Here is a 14764-nt window from a genome sequence, read left to right on the forward strand (position 1 = left end):
TTATCATTATAACGATCATATGTGAGGCAGTAAGTGCATCAGATTTCCTTTTCATCAACTTCAATGTTATGACGTTCACTGTAGCTATGTAGGCACTCAGGTTTTTTCTGTCATTTGGCCAAAATCCTCATCCTATTAAAGATGAAGTTCTTCGTTCAGGCTGTTTACGACTAATGTTAGACTAAGACACTCTTCTCTGCTCCTCAAATACAGAAAACATTAGCCTTTATATAGTTTCTTGAGTAAAAAGAACGCTGTAATTATTCAAAGAACCAATCCATTGCATTGCAAACAAGCAGAGACATTAGGAGGTTTGACTGACAGTTTGAGGATCCAATGGAGTTACGAGGTTTTCATTGGTTAGATATTTGTAAAACCCACAGACAGACGTAAAGGGTGACCAATTATTTATGGGGAAAAAAGAAAGAATATGAAGATACAAGGTTTCCTCCCGACAGCGAAGATATACAGGTTTCAGTCTGCTAATGCAGAAATTGTCTCCTCTGAGAGTGCAAAAACATGTTTGTTTAATCTCATCCAAAGAGCGATGCTATATTTTAAAGTTCTTACCTGCCCTTGTTCTCCTTCCCTTTGACTTTGCTGTCTAGGCCTTTTCCTGCCTGCGGATCCCATTCGACGCCCCTGTCCTCCACCTTCAGATTCAGATGAGATGACGTGGAGTCAAAGCTGAAGTTAAATGCTAACACAGAGAGACACAACCATTAATTTCACAATATCACAATATCACAGGACAATCCAGTAACATTATTTTTTACTGATAAAACTACTGTCAAAAGTTTGGGGTCTATACGTTTCTGAAATATTATAACTACAATTTAAAATATTTTAATATATTGTAAAGTGTAATTTATTCATGTGATTTTCAGCATCATTACTCCAGTCTTCAGTGTCACATGATCCTTCAGAAATCATTCTAATATGATTTTCTGACCAAGAAACATTTATGATTATTATTATCAATGTTGAAAACATTCATATTTTTGTGGAAACTATGCAGGATACATTTCTTCCGGATTCTTTGATGAGTAGAAAGTTCAAAAGAACAACATTGTAAATGTCAATAATGTCACTTTTGAAAAAAAATCTGACCCCACACCTTTGAAACACTCACACACACTTACTCTCAACTCTCACACTCACACTCTCACACACACACACACACACACACACATTTGTTAATTTTGTCTTTAAAATGATGATGTGTGTGAAATAAATTCTTCAAACTCAAAACTCACACACACACACACACACAATGATATTACATAGTTTAATACACAACCCTACCTCTAGTTTCCAAGGTGACCGGGTCCGAATAATCACCAGCGGCTGCTTTGTTACATGCTCGTACCCGGAAGTTCATGAATTTGGAGTCAAATCTTAACCCTGCCGAATGAATAGAGTAGACCGTTTTCCTCATGCATATAAATGGAAAAAGTAGAATATTTTGAACAAGTTGATGAAAAGCAGGACATAACTGCTAATATTATTATTGTTAAAGGCACAATATGTAATTTTTCGTCGCTAGAGGTCGTTCATCATAACAAAGGCGTAGCTTGATGACGTGATGATTTTGCGGGATCATTTGAGTTGTCTTCACCTCAGAAGAATCTGACGGGATCGGGCAGAAATCATACTCATGGATGAGCTAATGTATGAAGGATTATTAACGTTACTGTAGTATGAAGCAGGAGGAGCTGGAGCGATTGCTAATGAGAGACGAGCGCGACACACAACTTTTATTCTGTCGCAGGCGAGCGCTCCCGCTTCTTCGTTTCATGTGTACGTGGGGTTTGATCAGATGCTACTGTGGTATAGTTGTGCCTTTAATTAAAACCAAGATTTTCATCACTTTAAATAAAACAAACATTAAATAAAATAAAACAGAAAAACATAAACCTTTTTTTTTTTCAGCTAGTTGCCGAGGCAATTTTTGCATTTTTGTTTAATTTAGTTTGAATTAGTAAAATAAATACAACTAAATAAACAAAAACGTAGTAAAAACTATATAGATTAGACGTTAAAAAAAAAAAAGAAAAAAAAATCTAAATATTAGCAAAGTCTATAAAACTACAGGGCTGTTGAATGCTTGAATCTGATTGGTTGATGAATGTTCTAAGGTGTGCAGTTATTTTCAGGGAAACGCACAACAAAAGTAGTTTTGTCTTGACCGCATTACAGCTTCATATCACTGCGCAAAAATGATTCATTTTTATAGCCGACAACAGCAAAAGAACCAAAACCCTAAACAACACTGACAAACAAATAAATATAGTAGACAATAGAATAAAAATGATACATTATATCCGTTTTATTATGTACGGAAAGCACAAACTCTCTTTCTGCTGCTCAAAAATACACACAGTACGGACATACACACAGCTGCTCTGAGGAGTTTATCAGTAAAATAGATTAGTGACTTAAAAGCTACGTGACATTTCTCACTAGCGAGGGAATAACGGTGCTGTTCTTGAAGCAGATAAACTTACAGTTTCACTGTTAGTAGAGACGCTGCTGATGAACACAGAGACACACCGACTCAGATAATACACACACTTAATTTCTCTCTAATAACTGCATTAATAACTGCATTAGTCTGCAATCAGTGACTGAAGGCTCCGTTACTAGTTGTAAAATTAAGTTTTGGAATTAGTAACGGAGACTTGGGTTTAGATGCGTAAAAAATTTGTCCTACAGACAAGACCGTTTTAAGGACAACATTATCTTGAGGTGTAGTAACCGTAGTATAAGCGGAATAATGGACTCCGGCCTGTTGAATTATTAGGAAATAATGCACACCCCAGATGTAACTGCATTAACACCTCAGGCGTGCATTATTTCCTAATAATTAAACAGCCCGTCGTCAATTCCTCCAAAACCAACCCTGCAGCTGCACAATGCCGTCAGCACCTTGCAATGTGTATTCGGTGGTCTTGATGTCGTCCAGCAACTCCCAGCACTGTTCGTCCTTCACACGCGGCAGACCCTCGTGGTTGGTTTTTCTGTACTCTAAGATGTAATGGTCGATCTTGCTGTCCTCCATCGGCATTCTCCAAGTTACGGTCACCTCATTGTCCATCACCAGACAGTCCCCGAGCACGATCTCCGGGGCTCTTGGCACTAAGTGGGGAAGAACACAACAGTGCAATGAGGATTTCATGCGTACTTGTCACCTTTGAGGAGTGATATGACACATGGTTTGATCCCTTGAGGACCACCTAGGTTTTTTAGTAAAGTTTATTTAGAACTGCAACTTTTAAATAGGATATATTACTATTTTCACTATTATATTTTACTTAGTAAATAGCATCTATTAGCCTAAAAATCTAGACGCACCCTAGCGGCAGCATATCTACTCTGCCCTCGAGTGTCGTCTAGCAACTCTCAATACCCTTCTGAGCTGTAAACGCCAAACTCTTGCCGGGCCAATCACATCGTGTATAGAGTCGGCGGGCGGGGCCATAATGACGACGGCCGAGTTGCGTTTGAGGGCTTCTAGTAAACACAGAAACTGGCGAACGGCGGTATTTCGAATCAGCTTTGACCGCGACTCTGGAAGACTTGGAGTTAAGCTTTTCTCTGAGAAAAGAACAAAGAACGGCACTGAAGTCATTCTTAAAAAGGGAAGATGTGTTCTGAGTTTTGCCGACCGGATACGGTGAATGTTTAATCTATCAACGAGCTCCGCTTCACCTTCGTTGCTCTGGTTGGTGTAGCACTATCCTATCGCGTGCAGAGGGAGTTTGAAAGACAACCGTTTATCCCGCCCCTCGGATTGAGCTGTCTATGGTGAGTTTCCAGACCAAACATCTTGATGTGGGTCTGGGCTTGTCAGGCTTAGCATCTATTGTTATTTTACTTATTTTACTGCCAAAACAAATTGATGATAAATTGTAGAAGTTTCATAATTTTAATTAATTAGACATGCTTTTTGATTCCTAAAATTTATTTTAACCATTAAAATGGAGTCCAAAATCTTTAAAATGACATGCAAAACCATTAAAATGGAGTCCAAAAATGGAGGTTTTTAAACAGAATCCAAAAAAATTTAAAAAAAAGGTAAAAATGGAATTTGTAAAAAAAAAAAAAAAAAAGGATTTCATAGGGCCCTACTCACATCGGCTGACTCTCAGCTGATCCAAGCCTACCTATAGAAATATGACGCCTATCACAGCAGAATGAAGCTTATTGGGGTTATTATCCAACATGATGGCAAATAGGCTTTCCAACTGATGTAAACCAATATTTACATAGTTTAATAGTAGCAAATGTATCTCTCACACACGTGTCCTGCATTGTCCTGTAAAATCACACCTACGTCCTTGAACAGAACAATCACCTTAATAGAGACTTAGGGCTCTATTTTAACGATCTGAAACGCAAGTGTCAAAGCGCGAAGCGCAAGTAACTTTGTGGGCGGGTCTCGGCGCTGTTGCTATTTTCCCGGCGGGATAAATGGCTCTTGCGCCTGGCGCAAATCTAAAATGGGTTGGTCTGAAGTAGCTTCATTATTCATAGGTGTGGTTTGGGCGTAACGTGAATAAACCAATCAGAGTGGCATCCAACATTCCCTTTAAAAGCAGCTGCGCAAGATCCATTATGGATCGCTATTATTATGGCGTATTTACCAGGCGCACGCCAGGAGCGGTTCACAGCCGAGGAGACTGATGTTCTTGAAAGAGCAGTGAAAGAAAGAGAAGTTGTGTTGTATGGAATGGGAGAAACCCACCCAAAATAGCGTCGGTTAAACAGTTTTTTCAGTTTTTCAGTCGATTTTTTTTCCTGGTTCTTGACGGAAAAAACAATTTTTTCAGATGTCCTTATATACATATATGTCTTGACACTATTGGGCAAACAGGTCTGATCCTTAATTTCTACAATTAGCCTGAATAATTTGTAATCTAGATTTAGGCCTATTTTTTCACATCTTCGTCGCACACCACAATGATTTCCGTCATCTCGTGTTAATATTTTTTTTAGTGTAACAATTTATGATTTGCAAAAATAACTGTTTCATCTGTGTAGATTACATGAGTAAAGTGTATGCGCGTTGTGCACGCTTTACATTATGGTCACGCCCTTAAAATAGCATAATGAACAACGCGCAACGCGCCACTGACTTTAGACTAGGTTTTTTCTGGTCAGTGGCGCAACTGTTTAATGGAACAGCAAAATAGCACCAGGGATTGTTTGCGCCGGAACACGCCTCCTTTTTTGCGCTGAACCGCCCAGGGAGCGCAAGTTCATTCACTAGTTTAGCGACGTGCTTCTGTGGAGGGAAAAGCGCGCTTTGCGCGGGTGCAAAATAGGAATGACACATGCGTCGGTGTACAAAGTCAATTGCGCTGGGTGCAAGATAGGGCCCTAAGAGTAAAAGATATATTCTAAAACCATGTGTGTGAAATCATCTGGTCTCCTAAATAACCTGTTAAAGACCGCCGTCCAAAGATAACATCAGTCGTAAATAACAGCACTCTTCACTTTCTCTACTGCAGTTACGCTCTACGGTCACTCTGATCCTCTCTGCTTATATTAAAAGCACACTTCTGTCATTGGCTATATTCACTGTATTTATAGCAGCTGATACAATTTAAACTGGGAAATTTTCAGAATGTGCCAGACAATGTTAAAAAGGTCAGGAAATCAGAAAATGTGTGGTGTTAAATCTGCACACATTTGACATAACGAAGTAAACATTTGAGTTTCTGTATTTTGTATTTCTGTATAGTTGTCACGTTCATTTATGCATGTAAACCGAGCAAGAAGAAACTTACATATAAAACTTACATCTGTTAGAAATATCCAATCAATGCGCTATTGAGCATTATAACTGATGTTGAACATTTTTTGTCTGATCTAACTCTATCTTGAGTTTTGACATCGCAGAGATGAGCTCTCAGTGTAATATTTTTAATGAATATTACAAGGCAATGGAATATTAAACAATATCTGTGCAAATGTTAAGCTGGCACAGTCTGGGAAGATTACCTGAGAATATCAGTTTAAGAAATTTATATTCATGAAACTGTCGTTTAGTGTCATAAGGACACAGAAAGCAGGGAGATACTTAAACGCAGAGACTTTAAATACAATCGTCAAATGTAAAGATGGCACAATAGCGATAAGACAGAGCGATTAAGCAGAAATGCACTACCCAAATCCTCTTCCAGTACTGTGATATCAGAGCTGAAAGGGATGTTATTTTTCAGTGATATATTTAAAAGGCTGAGGATTTGGTGCATTTAGACCCGGGAGCCAGAGTGACTCAAAAGAGCAGACTCATCGTGACACATCTGAACACACAGGAGCAGAAGCAGTCAGTGCAGTCACCCTATGAACCCAAAATCAGCAGAGCTCATCATAACATTTGCATCCTAATCTAAATTATGATTATATTGATGGTGAATTTCAAATTAACTATTTTTATATATCACCTAGCAAAGAGCGCTTCCTTTATAATCACTAAAAGCTGTCACTCATTCAATAAACAATCTCCCAAAGCCCGGTTTTATTAATCAGTAAAGCTGATGACACAATGAATCTCTTATTTACATAATGTCCACACTTAGAGAGGATTAGCAGAACTCATCACTGGACACACACTCGAGCTGTGAGTGGATTCTCACTTCAACACCTGTGATTGGTCATTGCGTTCAAGAAATCAACAAACATGTCTGTGATTGGCTACATTACTCACCAAAGGGAAAACTCGTTGCAAATGTAATCTTTTGATAAGTGCAAATACAGATATGCACTGGATCTTTTGTCTACTTTTTGTCGCTAATAATATGCGATCAAACCACACACGGCAGGGGTTTGAGTGGGAGAATTATACGCTATTATCAAGTCCGTCTCTCTCTGGCGCCAGGCCTGGTTTTGTGTGTTTTTTGCCGCATTCACGCTGTAAACCAACGCTGCCTCTCAGTCATTTTGCCACTCAGTGGGCGTAACCGCAGTCCCTCCAGCTGATGGTGACATCACGTGCATACCCTCTATACAATACCATACAATAACCATTAGTATCTTTTGTGGGGAGAAACATTTCTATAATGGTATGAATCATAATAATCATATTTAACCACATACCTGTAGTTTCCAAATAAGCCTGAATGACTTGATGAGCTGGATCAGGTGTGTTTAATTTGGGGGTTGTGGTCTTGTTTCGCACCCATGTGTTAGATTCTGTCACAGGTTTAGTGACTAAATTGCAGATGGTGTCTTTAGTGTCTTTAGCCCTATTCGGACGGTAATTGTTTCTCGTGGGGTCGTAAGGTATTTTCATCATTTACAGGGGCTAGTCTGTGATTGCCGTCTGAATCCAGAATGTCAGTGTTTTTCTCCCACCACCAGCGTAAAAATCACCGGTCGAATTACCTCCTGTTTTTTAGACAAACACCAAGGTCGTGTGGTGATTTAATTGCCATCCGAATCCACATCTCTGAGTTTTCAAGAAAATAAATTGCGAAAATAAACGCCCCTGCGGAGCACCGTATCGTTGCGCTTTGCTGTAATTCGGATGCATTTTAAAGATCTAAAGCCTACACTTTTACTGAAATGCTGGAAAGTATTTACAAGAATAATCTTTCATCACCGCTCAAAAGAGAACCAGAAACATGTAAACATTTAAAATGAGCTGTTATTACGGCAGTAATTAACGTTATATAGGTTCAATTTGCAGTGTTGTATTAACTTATTTCCACATTTTTTAAATTACATCTTTTTTTTAAACAGGACATTTAATTAATTAAATAATTAATAATTTCCTATTGTTAAATTAAATATGATTTTTTTTTCTTTCTTATTATTCCAAGCATATGACATTTTTACAGCAGACAATCATTCGACTGACCAGGTGAGCTGCGTTCCCAGGTGCCCAGGATCACAAAACTCACTCCTCCACCGTGAATAAATCACCATCCGAATACACGAGTTTGATCACTGAGTTGGCATGCAAAAGTCCACATGGATAAACAATTTTCCGGACGTCCACATGATAAACAATTACCGTCCGAATACGGCTCTTATCACACATCAAACTCAAGAGAGATAGATCCGGTAATACAAGCAGCAAAATAACCAATTAGCTTACCGGGGAGGAACTTGAGGCCCTGCAGAATCTGTCTCTCATGACTGAAGTCCACCATCAGGTGGGTCATATTATCTGTGGCCTTGGGCTTCATAGTCAAGCGGAAGGCAGGAGCCATTGTGACCCTAAAAGAGCAAAATAATAACAGCATGGTGATTTGATATAAGCATAGATACAGCTGAGTCGCTCCATTACTCAGACCTCTAGTATTCAGTTTCTTAATTTCCAAATTAACAGTGTGCATGAAATATTTTATTTTGGGGTTTAAAAATTAAATATATTTTTTATTTAAAGTGCTCTCAGATTTTTAGATCCCACTTCATATGTTTATATGAATATATAACTTAAAGAGTATCCATGGTAGATCCATGGCTTATGTAACTTTCCTTGCAATGCATTTAAAAAAAAAATCAATTCAAATCAAATCTGTTTGATTTGCAATATGCTCCGGATTTTGAGTATGTTTCATTGAGTTTCAGCACCTCATGAGTTAAAATCTTCAAGCATGTGTTCTGAGTCACAGTATAAAACATATTTTATGTACAATTCTGTGAATTTTGACATATACACTCTTAGAAAAAAAGAGTTCATTGGGGTTCTATATAGAACCATAGGGTTCTTTACTCAACTCCAAAGAACCTTTTATGCTAAAAAGGTTCTATAATGACAGGAAAGACCCCTTTTTGTCACAAAGGTTCTTCAGGCTAATATTCATTCATATATTACATTACTCTGCAACATTTTGTAGTTGTAATTAAATTATTGTTTATTAAAGCTACACTACATTGTGATATTTTCCCCCATCTAGCGGTTAAAGGTATATGACAATCCAGTGAATAATAGTTTCTGTTCCTCTCAATTCTGATTTCGTTTTAACTCCTACGGTGGCCGATTTAGTCCAAGATTAACATGGCTTCCAGTTCGACCTCGTCAATGCCATCGAGAGTTAAAACGTGATATTTAAAAGCTTGAATTTACGGGTATGTCCCTCTTTGGCTAATGTACTTTCAAGATGAAGTAGCAACATGGCGACCGGCATTCGAACCCCTCACCCGTATGTATTTTCAATGGCATATTATAAACTTACGAGAATACTTTATCACTTAAAAGATGTAAATATACATTAATGAGCACATATATTTTTGAAAGAAAAAATAATTTTTTGAAAATGTTTTTAGCTAAGAATAAACTAAAAAAGTTACACAGTGTAGCTTTAACTGTTGTAGTACCTTAATATCACATTTTAATCATGCTGATTTTTGGAGGGGGAAAACTAAAATGGCACTCTTCGTGTGAAATTGATTAACTACATAAAATGAAATAAATATATACATTTTCTAACCCCCATATCTTGAATTTTGTGATCATTCACATGCATTCATAAATGCGTTTGAATACACTGAATAATGCAGTGAAATGTTTTTCAATAATATGAAATATTTAATCCTGAAAGGACAAAACACATGATAATGAATGAACCCCTAAAAGGTTCCATATAGAACCTTTTTCCTGGTTACAAAGACCCCTAAAGGGTTCTTTTGATCGATTAAAGGGTTCTATATAGAACCTTTAGGGGTTCCAAATACGTAGCGCCGATATAACCTTTTCATCTAAGAGTGTAGTGTGTGAGCAGTGTGTTTTCATTTCACCGCCCTGAACGAGATTTATAATTATTTACCAATGTGATGTAAACTTGGTCTTCATCCTCCACATCATGAGGACGAAGTTTGGGTAACACTTTATTTTAGTGTCCTTGTTACATGTACTTACCATAGTAATAACAGTAAATGATGCATAATTACATGCAACTAACCCTAAAACAAACCCTAACCCTATATTAAGTACATGTAGTTAATAAATATTACTCAGTACTTAAATAAATAATTATTACACTATAACAGTGACATCTCCCACTTTATTTTACAGTGCCTTTGTTACACATCTTAAATGTGCTTGCTATAGGAAGTGCAGTGTCACGTCTGTTTTGGGGTTTGTTTCATGTTCATGGTGCATGTGTTTTATTTTGTAGTCATGGTTCCTTTGTTTCCTGGTTTTGTCATGTGGTTCTCTGTTCTGGTTGGTCATTGGTTCATTGCTTTCAGGTGTGTCTTGTGTATATATAGCCCTCATGTTACCATTGTCTTCTATCTAGCTTTGTTCCCTGTTACTGCTGTTTGAGTTTAAGTTCATGGTTCATTCATGTTTATTGTCAAGCCACATCTTTGTTTATTTTTGTAAATAAACTTTGTATAGGTTCTCATCAAACTCGCCTTTGGTGGGCATCATTATAAACAGTAAATTATGTATAACTACATGCCCTAAACCAAACCCTAAATACATGGTGTTAATTAATATTACTCAGTAATTAAAAGTATAATTACACTGTAACAATGACACCTTAAAATAAAGTGCAACCCACGTTTGTTATATTTCCATCAATTACCATTTTATATATATTTTTTTTGTTAGTAAAGAGAATATTTGGCACAGTACCCCAAAAATAACATCCCACTCATGCCTCGTTCACACTGTCTGAAGGATTGCAGTAAAATATAGTTTGTCAGCAGATTTTAATACATTAATCATGCCTATTTTTGCACACTATAGCTTTAAGGTTAGCATTCCCATTCTATATGCATGTCTAAATCATTTATGCTTTAGAACTGTGTAATCAGACTTTCATTAGAAGCTTTTCATTCCCAACGGATGCAAAGCCATCCCAAATAGGCTACATATATTATATATAAGGAGAGTCTCGGGTTACAAAGCGATGAGGCGTATTACAGACAAGAGCTTCACGATTCTGAACAGAAAAACTAAATAAAATAACATGTAATTTAATAGAGGTTTTGACAAAATGTTAATTTTGTTTCATTAATATGAATTAATAATTTTAAAAAATTCAGGTTGTAATGAATGATTCAATGACTCACTCATAAATACTTCATTATTTCATTACTGGATGAATCAGTGTTTTTGAACTAATCTCTTGAATGAGTGATTTAATGACTCACTCATAAATACTTCACTTGTTTCATTACTGGATGAATCAGCGTTTTTGAACTAATCTCTTGAATGAATGATTCAATGACTCACTCATAAAGACTTCACTTGTTTCATTACTGGATGAATCAGCGTTTTTGAACTAATCTCTTGAATGAATGATTCAATGACTCACTCATAAAGACTTCACTTGTTTCATTACTGGATGAATCAGTGTTTTTGAACTAATCTCTTGAATGAATGATTCAATGACTCACTCATAAAGACTTCACTTGTTTCATTACTGGATGAATCAGCGTTTTTGAACTAATCTCTTGAATGAATGATTCAATGACTCACTCATAAAGACTTCACTTGTTTCATTACTGGATGAATCAGCGTTTTTGAACTAATCTCTTAAATGAGTGATTCAATGACTCACTCATAAAGACTTCACTTGTTTCATTACTGGATGAATCAGCGTTTTTGAACTAATCTCTTGAATGAATGATTCAATGACTCACTCATAAAGACTTCACTTGTTTCATTACTGGATGAATCAGCGTTTTTGAACTAATCTCTTGAATGAGTGATTCAATGACTCACTCATAAATACTTCACTTGTTTTATTACTGGATGAATCAGCGTTTTTGAACAAATCTCTTGAATGAATGATTCAATGACTCACTCATAAAGACTTCACTTGTTTCATTACTGGATGAATCAGCGTTTTTGAACTAATCTCTTGAATGAATGATTCAATGACTCACTCATAAAGACTTCACTTGTTTCATTACTGGATGAATCAGCGTTTTTGAACTAATCTCTTAAATGAGTGATTCAATGACTCACTCATAAAGACTTCACTTGTTTCATTACTGGATGAATCAGCGTTTTTGAACTAATCTCTTGAATGAATGATTCAATGACTCACTCATAAAGACTTCACTTGTTTCATTACTGGATGAATCAGCGTTTTTGAACTAATCTCTTGAATGAATGATTCAATGACTCACTCATAAAGACTTCACTTGTTTCATTACTGGATGAATCAGCGTTTTTGAACTAATCTCTTGAATGAATGATTCAATGACTCACTCATAAAGACTTCACTTGTTTCATTACTGGATGAATCAGTGTTTTTGAACTAATCTCTTGAATGAGTGATTCAATGACTCACTCATAAAGACTTCACTTGTTTCATTACTGGATGAATCAGCGTTTTTGAACTAATCTCTTGAATGAGTGATTCAATAACTCACTCATAAAGACTTCACTTGTTTTATTACTGGATGAATCAGCGTTTTTGAACAAATCTCTTGAATGAATGATTCAATGACTCACTCATAAAGACTTCACTTGTTTCATTACTGGATGAATCAGCGTTTTTGAACTAATCTCTTGAATGAGTGATTCAATGACTCACTCATAAAGACTTCACTTGTTTTATTACTGGATGAATCAGCGTTTTTGAACAAATCTCTTGAATGAATGATTCAATGACTCACTCATAAAGACTTCACTTGTTTCATTACTGGATGAATCAGCGTTTTTGAACTAATCTCTTGAATGAATGATTCAATGACTCACTCATAAAGACTTCACTTGTTTCATTACTGGATGAATCAGCGTTTTTGAACTAATCTCTTAAATGAGTGATTCAATGACTCACTCATAAAGACTTCACTTGTTTCATTACTGGATGAATCAGCGTTTTTGAACTAATCTCTTGAATGAATGATTCAATGACTCACTCATAAAGACTTCACTTGTTTCATTACTGGATGAATCAGCGTTTTTGAACAAATCTCTTGAATGAGTGATTCAATGACTCACTCATAAAGACTTTACTTGTTTCATTACTGGATGAATCAGCGTTTTTGAACTAATCTCTTGAATGAGTGATTCAATGACTCACTCATAAAGACTTCACTTGTTTCATTACTGGATGAATCAGCGTTTTTGAACAAATCTCTTGAATGAATGATTCAATGACAAATACATTTTTAGTGGTCCTTTGTCTCCACCAACTGGTGTAGCGATGTAATACAATCATTATTTGCTCATACTTGTCAAGTGTTTAATAGACACAGGAGAATTATTGTCATATTTCTGAATTATATTCAGGAATAAGACCACGTAGGTGTTTCAATAGAGATCGTAATCTTTTGTAACGTTTAATCGTGCAGCTCTATTACAGATGATATACACATAAGTGTGGAGACGCTGTTCTGACACCCGTACTGAACTGTGATGGGCAACGTCACAACTATGATGAGAAAAACAGGTGTGCTTGAGCATTCTGTCCTTTTTAGGGTAGCATCTCATGCCATTATGTCTCATTTTTGGTTCTTTCACACGTCTTTGGTTCACATTACATTCATATTTCATTCGAACCGCACCGAGTTAATTTGGAAGCAGACTAAGACCCATCTTTTCAGTTACTCGGCCCGCTTGTTTGCCGTGCACCAGGGTTCAGATGGCAGCGTTCACACTTATTCAAACGAACCAGGATTCACACCAAGATTCGTTTTAATCCAACTAAACATGCCGAGTGTGAACTAAGATAACTTTTCATTGACTAACCTAACCATTCATGAAACTTTTTACCATTTTTATATTATATGACACTATTTAGTCTACTATGGTTTATTTTTTATTTTTTCTATAGTGAGGACAGTTGGGATGAGCAGATTTCCAGTTTTCCCACAATGCGAAGAAAATTTTGTCTCATTATTTAATAATAATAATTAATCATTTTTGTCCCGCAAACTTTTCATGCATGCTAAACCTTTGTAACTGCAATAATTCAAAATTCAAAATAAACATTCAACCAAAACAAAAACAGCCAAAAATTGCTTTGATTAAGTGCAAAACAAAAAACTGTGAATGCATGTGTCATGCAGTGTGGACACAACCGCACACAGAGAGTGGAACAGATACTGTACCTATCTTTGATCTGTTTGGCAGCCTTGGAACAGTGATTGAAGGTGAAGACAAAGAGGAAGAGAGGAAAAAAAGAGCAGGTCGTTAGTATCGCCATGCGGGTAAAGTGAAAGCATGCAATTCGGCTCAGTGCTGGACTGGATATACACACAAACAGAGGGTAAAGTAGGATCCTAAACATAAAAAGCACAGGTTAATGAGCAGTTACATTTTTTGGTAACACTTTATTTTAAGGTGACGTACTTACTATAGTAATAACAGTAAATTATGCTTAAGTACAAGTAACTAACCTTAAATTATACCATTTTAACGTCACCTTAAAATAAACTTTTCATAGATTGACTTTTAATAAATAGATCATAGAAACATTAGCATTTTGTTACCCATTAGCATTACTTAAGTGAAAAATCAACCTTCAGAAAATAAGCAGGATTAGTATGAATTTCTCTACATTTCCACCGCAGGAACTTTCCCCAGGAACTAGGGACTTTGAGGTGGTACTCGGTGTACAACAGGAACCGGGGTCTAAATGAAGTACAGAGTAAATATTTTCCCCTTAAAACAGCCCTGCTGGTGAGGTAGTACTTTTACATTCGGGGGTGGGACTTGGGGGCTGAACATGCTGATTGGTTGACTCCACACAGTATTTTATTTCAACCACAATTTTAAACGTCTGTTATGTGAAGCTAGCCTGGATGCCAGCCAAACTCAGCCCCGCCCACAACATTTGAG

General features: G+C 36.6%; 1 protein-coding gene across 3 annotated transcripts in view; it reads right to left on the reverse strand.

Moving 5' to 3' along the window:
* The window catches only part of fsd1l (fibronectin type III and SPRY domain containing 1-like), a 64052-nt gene that overhangs the window by 11359 nt on the left and 37929 nt on the right, over nt 1-14764 (reverse strand). For all 3 annotated transcript variants that reach the window (XM_067437591.1, XM_067437590.1, XM_067437589.1), the window contains exons 5-9: nt 14035-14057; nt 8108-8229; nt 2929-3138; nt 1306-1404; nt 571-700 (exon numbers count right to left, since the gene is read on the reverse strand). In XM_067437591.1, coding sequence (XP_067293692.1) covers nt 571-700; nt 1306-1404; nt 2929-3138; nt 8108-8229; nt 14035-14057 — 584 coding nt within the window. The remainder of the gene's footprint in view (nt 1-570; nt 701-1305; nt 1405-2928; nt 3139-8107; nt 8230-14034; nt 14058-14764) is intronic.

The sequence above is a fragment of the Pseudorasbora parva genome, chromosome 3 (assembly GCF_024679245.1).
Source record: "Pseudorasbora parva isolate DD20220531a chromosome 3, ASM2467924v1, whole genome shotgun sequence".
Lineage (NCBI taxonomy): Eukaryota > Metazoa > Chordata > Actinopteri > Cypriniformes > Gobionidae > Pseudorasbora > Pseudorasbora parva.